The sequence below is a fragment of the Heptranchias perlo genome, chromosome 20 (assembly GCF_035084215.1).
Source record: "Heptranchias perlo isolate sHepPer1 chromosome 20, sHepPer1.hap1, whole genome shotgun sequence".
Taxonomy (NCBI): domain Eukaryota; kingdom Metazoa; phylum Chordata; class Chondrichthyes; order Hexanchiformes; family Hexanchidae; genus Heptranchias; species Heptranchias perlo.
This window is the reverse complement of record NC_090344.1, coordinates 34,911,485-34,927,006: the sequence shown is the minus strand read 5'-3', so window position 1 is coordinate 34,927,006 and position 15,522 is coordinate 34,911,485. Positions and strand designations below refer to the sequence as shown.

General features: G+C 45.1%; 1 protein-coding gene across 1 annotated transcript in view; it reads left to right on the top strand.

Moving 5' to 3' along the window:
• xpo7 (exportin 7) overlaps positions 1-15,522 on the top strand; it is a 113,147-nt gene that overhangs the window by 32,458 nt on the left and 65,167 nt on the right. The window contains exons 3-7 of the mRNA XM_068000994.1: positions 3,842-3,935; positions 6,577-6,743; positions 8,177-8,242; positions 10,161-10,265; positions 10,967-11,132. Coding sequence (XP_067857095.1) covers positions 3,842-3,935; positions 6,577-6,743; positions 8,177-8,242; positions 10,161-10,265; positions 10,967-11,132 — 598 coding nt within the window. The remainder of the gene's footprint in view (positions 1-3,841; positions 3,936-6,576; positions 6,744-8,176; positions 8,243-10,160; positions 10,266-10,966; positions 11,133-15,522) is intronic.

Sequence of the window (15,522 nt, the reverse complement as noted above, 5' to 3'; positions counted from 1 at the left end):
CTGGGACGAGGGTTTGTACAGGCTGTGTATATATTATGAATTTTAAGCATTAACGGCATGTTAGTCCCTCAGCCACTTAACGTCTTGTACACCTTCAAGATTGAAATTCATTGTGCAATTTTCTTTTGTAAGAAGATCACGTACGAAAGACATTGTCAATACTTAGTGTTCTGATTCATTAAAATGCACATAATTGCAGAATATTGTTTATTTGGCTATGAATCACATTGTTTCTACCTGGATTCAAAAGAATCCAGGTAATTTGGTACTTAGATCACGTTACATTTTTAAAAAATTTAGCTAGCTGTGCAAAACCATTTCATAGAGAATTAATCTGGCAGATGTTGTTTGATAAAAAACATCTGTGAGCTTCATAGCTGCTTTCCATCCTCCTGAGCGATAAGGTTACTGTTGATTGTTGGATTATTTTTTTCCCCTCTCCTTTGTGCGGATGAGTATGTCTCAACGTTTGAGAGCTGGGGTGGGGGAGGGGGGGGTGTGTGATGGAGGAAGATTGTTGAGATGGATTCCTCTTGATTTCACTCTACATGCCAGGTTCATGAGTGGGTCACTTGGCCAACGAAGAAAATAAGAGAGAGACCGTTGTTTGATTGAGACTTTTGAACGGAATCGTTGACTCTCTTACAGCACTAAAGGAGGCCATTCGGGCGTCGTGCCTGTGCCGGCTCTTTGAAAGAGCTGTCTAATTTAGTCCCACATCTCAGCTCTTTCCCCATTACCCTGCAAATTAGTCCTCTTCACATACAAGTCCAATTACCTTTTGAAAGTTCCTATGGAATCTGCTTCCACCTCCCTTTCAGGTAGTGCGTTCCAGTTCTTAACAACCCTTTGTGTGAAAAAAATTCTCCTGTAATTTTCCCTCTAGTTCTTTTGCTAATTATTTTAAATCTATGACCTCTGGTTACCGACCCACTTGCCAAAGGAAACAGTTTCTTCCTGCTTGCTCTATCAAAACCCCTCATAATTTTGAACACCTCTATTAGGTCTCCCCTTAACCCTCTCTGCTCTAAGGAGAACAATCCCAGCTTCTTCAATCTCTCAACATAACTAAAGTCCCTCATCGTCTTGGTAAACCTTCCCTGTACCCTCTCCAAGGCCTTGACATCCTTCCTAAAGTGTGGTGCCTAGAATTGGACAGCTCTCCAGCTGAGGCCTAACTAGTGATTTGTAAAGGTTTAGCACGACTTCCTTGTTTTTGTATTCTGTGCCCCTATTTACAAAGCCAAGTATCCCATATGCTGTCTTAACAGCTTTATCAACTTGCCCTGCCACCTTCAAAGATTTGTACACCCAGGCCCCTCTGCTCTTTCACCCCCTCTCAAAATAGTACCATTTAGGTTATACTGCTTCTTCATGTTGTTCCTCCCAAAGTGTATTAAATTGCATCTGCCATGTGTCTGCCCATTTCACCAGTCTGCCTATGTCCTCCTCAAGTCTGCTACTATCCTGCTCACTATTTACTATGTTGTCAAGTTTTGTATCACCCACAGACTTTGAAATTATACTCCCTATACCCAATTCCAGGTCAGTTATATATAATCAGAAAAGCAATGGTCCTAATACCAACCCGTGGGGGACCCCACTGCATACTTCTCACCAGTCAGAAAAACATCCGTTCAGCAATACTATTTTCCCCCGTCCCTTAGCCAATTACGCACCCAAGTTACCATCGTCCCTTTCATACCATGTGTTTCTATTTTCCAATTAAGTCTGTGGTGGTACTTTATCAAATGTCTTTAGAAAGTCCGAATATACAACATCTACTGCACTACCTTCATCAACCTTCTCTATTACTTCATCAAAGAACTCAATCAGGTTAGTCAGAAACGATTTGCCTTTAACAAATCTGTGCTGGCTGTCCCTTATTAACCCATGCTTCTCCAAGTGAGAATTAATTTGGTCCTCGACAATGGTCGCCATCTTCTGGTCTTTTTCTCTTACGCTACTTGTAAGCTGTTGTGTGTTGCTGATTAGCAGAGAAAGATTTCTTTCTACTAGGTCCTCGGGCCGTCAAAGAATCTGTAGAGGTTAGAATTGTTAGCGGACTAATAGTACTCAATCCTTATGTGGGGATGCTCTTTTGTTTCAGCCTGTGAAGGTGTCATTCAGGACATTGTTTGTATTACTGACTTCTTGCTAAATATAGAATCTGCTCCAGAGTTCAAAAGGCAATATGGTGTGTAGACTTTTATCCTTCACTGAAACCAAAAAGGGTCGAAGACGAAGAAATGGATTGCAATCAGTTTTGAACAGGGAGCACCTTTTCTTCCCCAAACTTCCAAGAAGGACTTCGTTGAGGACCCAGCTTTCAAAGCTAGAGTTCATTCTGCTGTGGAGAGTACAAGTAATTGGGTAAAGCAATTGTAATACCCAGGAAAGTACCCTCTCCTGTGCTCTAATTAGAGCAAGATTGAGAAGAATGACTCTCTGTTTCATCCTAACAATTTTTCCATGTTGCCTCTGCATTGGTGCGGTTCAGATATAAATCCAAACTGGACATTGGCAACCACAACCATGGTCCAACCAGGATCTGAGCTGGAGCTGGATATACCGTTTATGCTCAATTCAATGCATACCAGCACTGGAAGTAACTCACCAGTATACAAGCCTAAAGTATGGAAGTCATGATGAACCTTTATAAAACACTGGTTCGGCCACAATTGGAGTATTGTGTCCAGTTCTGGGCACCACACTTCAGGAAAGATGCAAAGGCCTTAGAAAGGGTGCAGAAGAGATTTACTGGAATGATTCCAGGGATGAGGGACTTCAGTTACGTGGATAGACTGGAGAAGCTGGGGTTGTTCTCCTTGGAACAGCGAAGGTTGCGAGGAGATTTGATAGAGATATTCAAAATCATGAAGGGTCTAGACAGCGTAGATAGAGAGAAACTGTTCCCATTGACGGAAGGGTCAAGAACCAGAGGACTTAGATTTAAGGTGATTGGCAAAAGAACCAAAGGTGACATGAAGAAAAACTTTTTTACTCAACGTGTGGTTAAGATCTGGAATGCACTGCCTGAGGGGGTGGTGGAGGCAGATGTAATCATGGCCTTCAAAAGGGAACTGGATAAGGACTTGAAAGTAAAAAATTTGCAGGGCTACGGGGAAAGGACGGAGGAGTGGGACTAGCTGGATTGCTCTTGCATAGAGCTGGTGTGGACTCGATGGGCCGAATGGCCTCCTTCCGTGCTGTAACCTTTCTATGATTCTAAATGTATGATGTTTCTCTGACTTACACAGTCATCAGAGGACACTCGTGTCTGAGCAAGGAGCTGGTTGTTCTCACCCTATTTCTCATGAACTTCACATGCAGTGGTATTAACCATACTCCTGGGACCTCAGCCATGCATAGGTTCTTCACCTTGCTGCACTGGTATGTATATTGCGTATGGATCAGTGCAGCCAGCAATCTAAATCAAGGGTGTCCAGGTTCTTCGTGGACTGTATATGTACGTACCATGGAGCCTTGGGGACCAGATATAAAGCTTAAACCCATGTTCCTGTTAACATGCTTATATCTCTGTGGATACTAACAGATATTGGTGTCCTGATTTAGAAGCAAAACAATTACTGTTTTGAAATGAAAGCTGAAATTGTACACATCAACGTATGCCTTGAACTCTGGATATTACTGAAAACTTTAACTCCCGGGGCAGAACCTTGATGTAACAAACATAGTATCTTCATCTATTAAATACTTGTCACGAAAGAAAATAAGCAGCGATATTCTGCACAATGTTAGTTTATTGCCTCTGGTGTAAAGATCTACGGATCCGTTGCCTTTTAAAAAATCTTTTTTTATTATTATTATTATTCCCCAGTCATCATATTCACAGTTGCTGGCGGCAACCTGCCTTACAAAGCTTGTGTCGCGAACAAACAACCCTCTGCCTTTAGAACAGCGCATTGACATACGTAAGTACGAGTTTCTTTTTCCTAGCTTTTCTTTAGGGACACTTAGAAGCCCTGTAACTCTGTTCTTTCATTTAAACATTTCTATATGGGTGGGGGAGAGGAGTCTGAAGTCTGTCCATGTTATACCAATATTGACACACTTCTGAGGGCCCTGCCAATATTGACACTCTCCTGGGGCAACTTGCTATCGGGGATCCCCTGCAAATACTGACACACTAATAGATACCCCTGCCAATACTAACACGCTCCTGGGCACTCTTTACATGAACTGACACACTTCTGGGCACTCTTTACAAATACTAATGCACTCCTGGGCGCTCTCTTCAAATACTGGCACACTTCTGGGCGCTCTCTACAAATACTGACGCACTCCTGGTCCCCCTTACAAATACTGACACACTCCTGGGCCCCCTTACAAATACTAACACACTCCTGGGCCCCCTTACAAATACTAACACACTCCTGGGCCCCCTTACAAATACTAACACACTCCTGGGCCCCCTTACAAATACTGACACACTCCTGGGTCCCCTTACAAATACTGACGCACTTCTGGGCGCTCTCTACAAATACTGACGCACTCCTGGGCCCCCTTACAAATTCTGACACACTCCTGGGCCCCCTTACAAATACTGACGCACTCCTGGGCCCCCTTACAAATACTAACACACTCCTGGGCCCCCTTACAAATACTAACACACTCCTGGGCCCCCTTACAAATACTGACACACTCCTGGGCCCCCTTACAAATACTGACACACTCCTGGGCCCCCTTACAAATACTGACACATTCCTGGGCTCCCTTACAAATACTGACACACTCCTGGGCCCCCTTACAAATACTGACAAACTCCTGGGCCCCCTTACAAATACTGACACACTCCTGAGCACTTTATACAAACGCTGATAGACTCCTGGGAACTCTATGCAAATATCGACACACTCCTGGGGACACTGCAAATATCGACACACTCCTGGGGACACTCTGCAAATACCAATACACTCCTGGGGACACTCTGCAAATATCGATACACTGCTGGGGACACTGCAAATATCGATACACTCCTGGGGACACTCTGCAAATATCGATACACTCCTGGGGACACTCTGCAAATATCGCTACACTCCTGGGGGCACTCTGCAAATATCGATACACTCCTGGGGACACTGCAAATATCGATACACTCCTGGGGACACTCTGCAAATATCGATACACTCCTGGGGACACTCTGCAAATATCGATACACTCCTGGGGACACTCTGCAAATATCGATACACTCCTGGGGGCACTCTGCAAATATCGATACACTCATGGGGACACTGCAAATATCGATATACTCCTGGGGGCACTCTGCAAATATCGATACACTCCTGGGGACACTCTGCAAATATCGCTACACTCCTGGGGGCACTCTGCAAATATCGATACACTCCTGGGGACACTGCAAATATCGATACACTCCTGGGGACACTCTGCAAATATCGATACACTCCTGGGGACACTCTGCAAATATCGATACACTCCTGGGGACACTCTGCAAATATCGATACACTCCTGGGGGCACTCTGCAAATATCGATACACTCATGGGGACACTGCAAATATCGATATACTCCTGGGGGCACTCTGCAAATATCGATACACTCCTGGGGACACTCTGCAAATATCGACACACTCCTGGGGGCACTCTGCAAATATCGATACACTCCTGGGGACACTCTGCAAATATCGACACACTCCTGGGGACACTCTGCAAATATCGACACACTCCTGGGGGCACTCTGCAAATATCGATACACTCCTGGGGACACTCTGCAAATATCGACACACTCCTGGGGACACTCTGCAAATATCGATACACTCCTGGGGACACTGCAAATATCGATACACTTCTGGGGACACTCTGCAAATATCGATACACTCCTGGGGGCACTCTGCAAATATCGATACACTCCTGGGGGCACTCTGCAAATATCGATACACTCATGGGGACACTGCAAATATCGATATACTCCTGGGGGCACTCTGCAAATATCGATACACTCCTGGGGACACTGCAAATATCGATACACTTCTGGGGACACTCTGCAAATATCGATACACTTCTGGGGACACTGCAAATATCGATACACTCCTGGCGGCACTCTGCAAATATCGATACACTCCTGGGGGCACTCTGCAAATATTGACATACTCCTAGGCACATAGTCTATATTAGCACTTCGGTGCATTACTGAGGGAGGACTGCACTGTCGGGGGTGTTGTTTTTCAGACAAACTAAGGCTCAGTCTGCCTGTAGAGGTGGGCGTAAAAGATCCCATGGCACTGTTCAAATAAGAGACAGGGAGTTCGCCCGAGTCCTGACCAACATTTAGCCCTTAACTAACTGCCAAAGCAGATTAATTGGTTATTTATTTGTGGAACCTTGCTGTGCATAAATTCGCTGTTGCATTTCCCTGTAAAATAACTGTGATCACACTTCAAAAATTAATTAATTGGCTGTGAAGCACCTTGGGACGTACTGAGGATGTGGAAGGCACTATATAAATGCAAGTTCGTTCTTTCTTCAAATCGGGTCATATCCATTTCAGTTTTCATGGATGTTGCAGCATTTAATTTGTTTTCCTTTTTTTGGGATTAGGAAACTATGTCTTGAATTACCTGGCGACCAGGCCGAAGCTGGCAAACTTTGTAACACAAGCTCTCATCCAGCTGTTTGCCAGAATCACCAAACTGGGCTGGTTTGACTGCCAGAAGGATGAGTACGTGTTCAGGAATGTCATTGCAGATGTCACGAGATTCTTGCAGGTAGGGGATGCCTGCAGCTTTGCTAACTGTGCTTTATTCTGGGATAAAATTTTATTCTTGCTTCAGAAAGTAGCTCAAGTTCAAATTTATTTTTATGTTTTCCGTTTAGTACTGGTAATCATCCTGAGTGCATGTATTTCTCTTGGAGAGCAGCACTGTACAAAATAAAGTTTAAAAGCATTTGTCTGACACCACCACCACCACCCCCCCCCCCCCCCCCCAGTTCAGTTGGTGATGGCAGTATGTTGTGAGCTATGTAGACTCAAAAGGTCCCAGGTTCAGTCCCTGAACTGTGCTAGGTATTAAGAGATACGGAACCAAGGTTGGTAGATGGAGTTAAGGTACACATCAGCCATGATCTAATTGAATGGCGGAGCAGACTCGAGGGGCTGAATGGCCTCCTCCTGTTCCTATGCTGACTTAGTTGACCTCAGTTGGGATGCTACAATTGGCTTCAGTGCCTTTGGGCTATAGAGAGGAGAATCGGCCAGGATTTCTTCTTCTGATCAATGATACAGTGACCTGTACTGGAAAGAGTGTGCACGCAGATGGCGAAGGAGGACAGAATCACCCTTAGCTGTGATGTCCTTCCTCTCTCTGCTCCTCCCCCCATCTCTTTTAGGCAGTGATCAGATAGCCTCTTAACACTTACCATCTACACTTAGAATCATACAGCACGGAAGTAAGCCATTCGGCCCATCGTGCCTGTGCTGGTTCTCTGAAAGAGCTCCCAATTAGTCCCACTCCCCTGCTCTTTCCCCATAGCCCTACAAATATTTCCTTTTTAAGTAGAGATCCAATTCCCTTCTGAAAGTTACTATTGAATCTGTTTCCACCGCCCTTTCAGGCAGTGCATTGCAGATCATAACAATTCTCCTCATTTTCTCCCTATCTTTTTTGCCAATTATTTTAAATCTGTGACCTCCTACCAGTGGAAACAGTTTCTCCCTATCTACTCTATCATGAGGCATGGACACATGGGCTCGGTAAGTGAGGGCACCTCTGGAATTATACTCCAGCAGGAGCCAATGACATCAGGAAAAGAGGAGAGAAAACCTGATAGGAAATTCTTTATCCATTTATCTTTTCCAAAGTAACAGTTGTACCTGGATCCAAAGAGCAGGCTTGCTGAGTGAATGAGGCCAAACACTGAGGCTATTGTTCAGTCTAAATGGCCACGAAGCCCATTCTGATCTTGTGTTAATCTGGAATGCAGCATGTTTATATCCTGTAATGTAAATCTCCCGCATCAGCTTGACTGGCAGCTCAGTTTAACTTCCATTTGGAGGAGGCGGAGTTGCCACTGTATTAATGAGCCTTAAATCCCAAAGGATTAACAGATCAGTTGTTAATAATCGTGGCTAATTTGCTTTGGGAATAATATGGGAAGAGAAACTAAACAACCACATTGTTTATGTGCTTCTTCTCCCCAGGACAGCGTTGAGCACTGCATTATAGGAGTAATGATTCTTTCTCAGTTAACAAATGAAATAAACCAAGTAAGTGCCACAACATACTTCAGTGAAGTAAGTGTCTTATTTCCTCATTTGGTCCATTTCCTCCCTGCCTATGTTTTGTACTTGTGTGCCCGTTATGTTCTGCACACGGCAATTTTTGAAGCAACTGATCATTTTATTTAAAAATTAGCCTCTCATTCCCATTTATTGCCCTGAAAGTTGTACCTTCTCTAGCACTAATTCCATGACTTGACATCCTGTCATGACTACCCCTCCTGGTTTTGTGTGGCCTCCTCGGCCTGGGCCTCACGCGGCCTCCTCGGCCTGGGCCTCGCCTGGCCTCCTCGGCCTGGGCCTCGCGCAGCCGCCTTGTCCTGGGCCTTGTTAAGACTTGCACTAAAATATCTGTCTGTTTTATATGATTGACTGATGTTGATTTGTTTTATTTTCTGACTGTTGCAAACTTGTACTTCAGTTTAGTAGCACCACAGTATCGCTGTCAGGTATATAAGGGTAAATTCTATATTTCCAGTGGGGAAAATGCCTTCAAAAGTATGTGTCAGAAAATCAGGCCTACAACATTGTAGCCCCAATTGTTAGGCCTGCACTTTGTGTGAGCATAGCTCCCTGCTGGGAGCGTACGATCACAGCATTCACCCCACAGTGTGACACAGACTCTTTTATGTTACTTTTCCTGATTTATGTTTTTGCTTGGGATTTTTTTTTCCTTAAATAAGAGCAGCTCCAACCCATAACCTTGGGTAACTCCACTCTGAACAACAAAAGTGTTTGTGAGGTAAATGTCATTTACAATGGCAGTAGGGCATCACTGGGCATTATATATGTAATATATTAGTACTTTGCAAAATTGAAATGCGATGTTTTCTGCCCTCATACTCAGAGGGCTAAGAAATGCACTTTATAATCCTGCGCGTCAGTCTGAGAGGGCAGTCTTCGTAGCAGAATACAAATTATTTACTTAGCCTATTCGGGGTTGCCATATGTTTAGCCTTTGGACTTTTGTGTTTTATTTTGCTTTTTAACTTGGTATCTGAAGGGTAGAGAAGGTCCTTTAATACTCCCCACTTACATCTCACCTCTCTATAGGGGGTGTCTACTGTCAGTTTGAGAAACCCCCCAGCAAGGTGTTACCGCTGCCAGGTCCAGCCTCTGCAATATGAGGCTTGTGTTACTTGGCACTGAGGCAGTTAAAACTTTTACATAGAATTACATAGTATTTACAGCACAGAAACAGGTCATTCGGCCCAACTAGTCTATACCGGTGTTTATGTTCCACACAAGCCTCCTCCTACCCTACTTCATCTAATCCTATCAGGACCCCCTTCTATTCCTCTCTCCCTCATGTACTTATTTAGCTTCCCCTTAAATGCATCTATGCTATTCGGCTCAACTACTCCATGTGGTAGCGAATTCCACATTCTCACCACTCTCTGGGTGAAGTTTCTCCTGAATTCCTTATTGGATTTATTAGTGACTATCTTATATTTATGGCCCCTAATTTTGGACTCCCCCACAAGTCTACCCTATCAAACCTGTTCATAATTTTAAGTCACCCCTCAGCTTTCTCTTTTCGAAAGAGCCCCAGTCTGTTCAGTCTTTCCTGATAGGCATAACCTCTCAGTTCTGGTATCATTCTTGTAAACCACTTTTTCACTTTCTTCAGTGCCTCGATATCCATTTTATAATATGGAGATCAGAATTATACACAGTACTCCAAGTGTGGTCTAACCAAGATTCGATAGAAGTTTAACATAACCTCTCTTCTTTTCAATTCTATTCCTCTAGAAATGAGTCCCGGTGCTTTGTTTGCATTTTTTATAGCCTTGTTAACCTGTGTTGCTACTTTTAATGATTTGTGAATGTTATTTATCATCATGTCTTTTTACTTGTGAATGTGGACAAAACATATGGGTTGATGATTTTGTTTCTTTCTCGCTAGGCTGACACTACACACCCGCTGACAAAACATAGGAAAATTGCGTCGTCATTTAGAGACACATCACTGTTTGATATCTTCACACTCTCGTGCAATTTACTAAAGCAGGTACGTGTTTTAAATGTGGTGCCTTGGTACCTGCCACGCGAGGTGGGTTTCTAAGCAACCTCTAGAGCAAAAATGCCTGCAAAAGCGAGCGTAAGCAAGTGACTCCAGATGCCGTTCTCCGCCACTTCGCTCTCAGCCCATTCCCTACCAGTGGTTTTTACACTGCTGGCTTGCTTGGGCCTTTTCCCAACATCAGGAGTACTTGCCAGCCAGAAACGTAAAGCCACAAATTGAGCAATGGCGCAGGTGGACAAGACAGTGCTGTGACCACTGCCCTGAATCCACTCAATGATATTAATGCAATGCAACAGCATTGACCCAAAGGCAGTGCAAAAAGCTGCTAATCTGATCCAACCGAGTAGCCTCAGGAGAGCACCCCTTACTGCACCATTACTTAGAACCCATACAGTCAGAAATGATAAAACTCACCCATTGTGGGCAAGTCTACATAACAAAAAAAAACATAGTCAGCAGCCCCACAGAAATTTACTAATTTTATGAATTTCACAGTGTTTTCTCACAGTTCAGGTGTCTAGGTTGAAAATTTGACACAGGCCGTCTTATACTTTACTGAAATGCCAGTGACAGCACTGTGGCTGATAATTGAAAAGTGCACGCACTGCCGTCGGCTGTCCCTGCTCCTGCTGTTGGCACTTCTGCTGTTATTTGGATTGGTAGTAATGGTGTGCATTTTCTTGTAGGCATCTGGAAAGAGCTTGAATCTGAATGACGAAAGCCAGCACGGTCTCCTAATGCAGCTTCTAAAACTGGCTCACAACTGCCTCAACTTTGACTTCATTGGCACGTCAACGGATGAGTCCTCAGATGACCTCTGTACTGTCCAGATTCCAACCAGCTGGAGGTCAGGTATGGTCATATTCAGTGGTTCTGTCATAAGATTGTTTTATCAGTGTGTGTGCTAACATTTAAGATGATAACACCCGCACGCTCCCCTCTGTCTCGCTCGCCCCCTGTCACGCCACCCCACCCCGTCTCGCTCCCCTCCCCCCGTCTCGCCGCCCCCCGACTCGCTCGCCCTCCCGTCTTGCTGCCCCACCCCGTCTCGCTCGCCGCCCCCGTCTCGCTCGCCGCCCCCGTCTCGCTCGCCGCCCCCCGTCTCGCTCCCCTCCCCCTGTCTCGCCGCCCCCCGACTCGCTCGCCCTCCCGTCTCGCCGCCGCCCCCCGACTCGTCGCCGCCCCCCGACTCGCTCGCCGCCCCACCCCGTCTCCGCCTCGCTCCCCCTCCCGTCTCCGCCTCGCTCCCCCTCCCGTCTCCGCCTCGCTCCCCCTCCCGTCTCCGCCTCGCTCCCCCTCCCGTCTCCGCCTCGCTCCCCCTCCCGTCTCCGCCTCGCTCCCCCTCCCGTCTCCGCCTCGCTCCCCCTCCCGTCTCCGCCTCGCTCCCCCTCCCGTCTCCGCCTCGCTCCCCCTCCCGTCTCCGCCTCGCTCCCCCTCCCGTCTCCGCCTCTCTTCCTCTCTCCTCCACTGTCTCTCTCCCTCTTTCCTCTCTTTCTCTCCCTTCCGCCCCTTTCTCTCCCTTCCGCCCCTTTCTCTCCCTTCCGCCCCTTTCTCTCCCTTCCGCCCCTTTCTCTCCCTTCCGCCCCTTTCTCTCCCTTCCGCCCCTTTCTCTCCCTTCCGCCCCTTTCTCTCCCTTCCGCCCCTTTCTCTCCCTTCCGCCCCTTTCTCTCCCTTCCGCCCCTTTCTCTCCCTTCCGCCCCTTACTCTCCTTCCTTCCCCTCTCTCTCTCTCCTTTCCCTCTTCCTCGCTCTCTCCTTCCCCTCTTCCTCTCTCTCTCCTTCCCCTCTCCCTCTCGCTTTCCCACCTCTCTCTCTTCCCCCTCCATCTCTCTCCCCCCTCCTTTCCCACTTTCCTTCTCTTCCACCTGTACTGTGGTGCAGTGACAGCATATGGATGGAAATGATTATCAGTGGGCCTGTATGTTTTGTGTGGCTGCATGGAGTCTGAGTAGTTTGAGATTCAACAATTAATTTTACAGTGTTTTACATTTGAACATATTGTTAAATTTCCCTGACTTCAGGGACCCCCATGCAGTCTGTGCCAACGCCGCCCTGGTTATCGTCATATTTGATTGGCCAATTGTTATCTTCATGGGCCTAAGCAGTGACAATGACTCATGGCATGCTTGATGCTGTGTAGAAATTCAGCAAGTGTACTGGTCTCCTCTTTCTCTTCCTCCAGTATTTTGTTGCTTACATTCAGTACACCTGTTTAGTCATTGCCTGTGTTGTGTTAGAGATATCAGATTCTTTGTGAAGTGATCAGAATCCTTTGTCAAAAGTTTTTTTTTCATAAAAGCTGCCCCAGCCCATGTTACCTTTTATATTGTTTCTAATGATGCAATTTAAATTTAGTTCTATTCAGCTTATGAAGTTCTGGAAAAAAATGACAAATGAAATTTCCTTTTTTGATGCCTTCTTTTGTTACACCCTGGTGGCTCTTTGTGTGTTAGTAAAAGCCTTTTGCATCAGTCCCTGTCCATAGCCTGTTTTCTTCAATTAATTCAGTTCCTTTTCTCATTTTGTTTGATAACGCTCCTGTGAAATGCCTTGGGACATTTTACTACCTTAAAGACGCTATATAAATGCAAGTTGATGTTGTTGTTGTTTTCTGTGGAGGACATAAGTTCAGAGAATGAAGCAGGTTTTTTTTTTAATGGTTCATGTTTTCCACATTGGAGATACTTTCTAATAGACAGAGTTATGGCTAAGGATTCTCCGAACACCGATTTCTTTGGCAAACAGCCTAATGTTAATTTCTGTAAGCGAGTTGCGTTGCTGCCGCTCAGAGATTTGTGTGTCTCGCTGTCATTTTGAGTTAGCATTGCCCAGGGCTAATCGTTTCCTATTTAGCAGTAATAGTGCGTACTGGAATTTACGTGAGATTCCCACTGCACCTCGTGCCTATCTGCAAGGCAGAATATATGCAATGCCAGACCCACTTCATTCACACCAAAGCCAATGTTTGAATATATTTACAGTGATTTTTAGAAGCAAAGATATTCACAGATTTAGGAACATAGGAATTGCAAGATGAAAAAAGGCCAAGGTCCATCAAGTTGGCCTTCTACCACCCTGGTCGCCGCATGATGCAACGATAATGGAGTTGTTGACTAATCATGGCAATCAATCTCTAATAATTAGTCTATAACAGACCCAGACATGAGGCGGAGTGGTGGAGAGCTTTGGGAACCATAGGTCCAAAGTCACCTGTTCTTCCCCAGCATGCTACACTTACCACACATCATGTCTCAAATTACTCATATACTGTCATTTCACGGCACAAATAGTCATTTACAATGCATGAAAAGTAGAATGGCTTTTTGTTTGCCCAGCTTTTCGTGGCAAACTCTTGGAGTGACACAGTGTCTTGCTCTAATTTGGAAGCCACCTGCTTATGCAGTTCATTGCATCTGAATGTATCTCAGCCACAGTCAGAAATGCAGAATATTGAAAGATTCTTGATTTTAATCCCTTCTGTTCCTTTGAAATGAAAACAGCTTCTTTATCCTCGGCTGTCAACTTTGACAATTGACAGGGTAGTTGGTGTCAGTGGCTCAGCGGGTAGCATTCTCACCTCTGAGAGAAGGTCGGTCTGACTTTTTTTTTCTTTCTTCCCTTTCTTTCTTCCCTCCCTTTCCTTCCCTCCCTCCTTCCCCTGTTCTTCCTTCCTTTCCTTTGTTCCTTCCTTTCTTTTTTTCACTGAAGAATAATACAAATGTGGTAACTGATTAAGGCACTGAAGCAGAACCACACAGTCCAGGAAGGTCCCAGGTTCAATTTCCAGTCTGCCCTGAGTTGTGTGGTACTGGAAGTCGACAATTGTTCTCAATATTCCTGAGTTAAGAAGGGGAAAAATACAGAGGGCTCCCGTTCCTGATCCCAATCCTTGGAATTGACTCCTACCCTTAGAATGTGAATATTGAGTGAGGGTGGGATCATTTTGCAGCACAGAAAGAGGCCATTCAGCCCATCATGCCTGTGCCAGCTCTCTGAAAGAGATATCCAGTTAGCCTTATTCCCCCACCCTTTCTCCATGCCCGTTTAAATTTCCCTTTTTCAAATATTTATCCACTTCCTTTTTAAAAGGTTTATATGGATTCTGTTTCCGGGATCAGGCTAGCTGCATTGTGTTACCTCCCTCCAAACATGGTCGAATAGCCTGCTCAAAACTCATCGTCCACAAGTATGGCCACCTGTTGTGAGGTACCTGAACACGCACCCCAGCAAAGAGTCATCTTAAGGAGAGGAGGAGAGAATGTTAATGAAAAAAGGAAGGACAAACTGCTGACGTAGACAGAAGCATATAAAGGAATTTTGTTGCATTTCTAAAGTAGAGTCATGGTGGAATAAAAAGCCCTGAAAATCTAGCTAGAAATGTAGGTCCCTTTGAACATTAAAATGTAGTAAAGCTTGCAGTTCTATTTTTAGTACCCCAAAGTAATTTTCTTCTGGTTAAACACTGACAAATGATTACTTGTCAAGACTGTAACACCTGAGCACTCCTTTGAATTATTCCCTTGATGATCCCTTGTGAAATAATGTTTTGTAAAGCTTCACAATTTTGACAACTTACTTGGGAATGGAGGTGGGGTGGGGGTGGGGAAATCCTGTTTTTTTTCACAGGGAAAGTTTATTTGGACATGATAGCAGAAAAATCCACATGTAATTAAAAGCCTTGGCGGTCAATTATGAATGGAGTGCTCAAAATGAAATGCCTGGCGGTGGGCAATTTTCTGCACATGCAGCGAGTCATATTGGGCACTATCCAGGACACAAAAACACAGAACACAAAAGATACGATCCGCTGCTGCGGTGATTTCAAACATGTGTTCCAGTTACACTTGCACTGACAATTCTGCTAATCTCGCTCACAGTCGAGGGTGATTCAGAGTCACCAACCCCATTCTGGTCAGCCTAGCAATTCTGCAATCCCGATCACTTGATTCATTATGCAATATGAATGCATTTTCACTGGCCATTGTTACCATTGTGGGACGTGCTGCTGCACTCTTTGGGCTCGAGTCTCTGAGCCTCGGCAAGTGTAGAACCAGGAAAGTAGAGGTCAGAATGCAGCCGGATTGATATAGGAACACAGGAACAGGAGTAGGCCATTCAGCACCTCGTGCCTGCTCTGCCATTTCATAAGATCATGACTGATCTGTGATCTAACTCCTTTGGCCCATATCCTTTAATACCTTTGGTTGCCAAAAAGCTATCTATCTCACATTTAAATTTAGCAA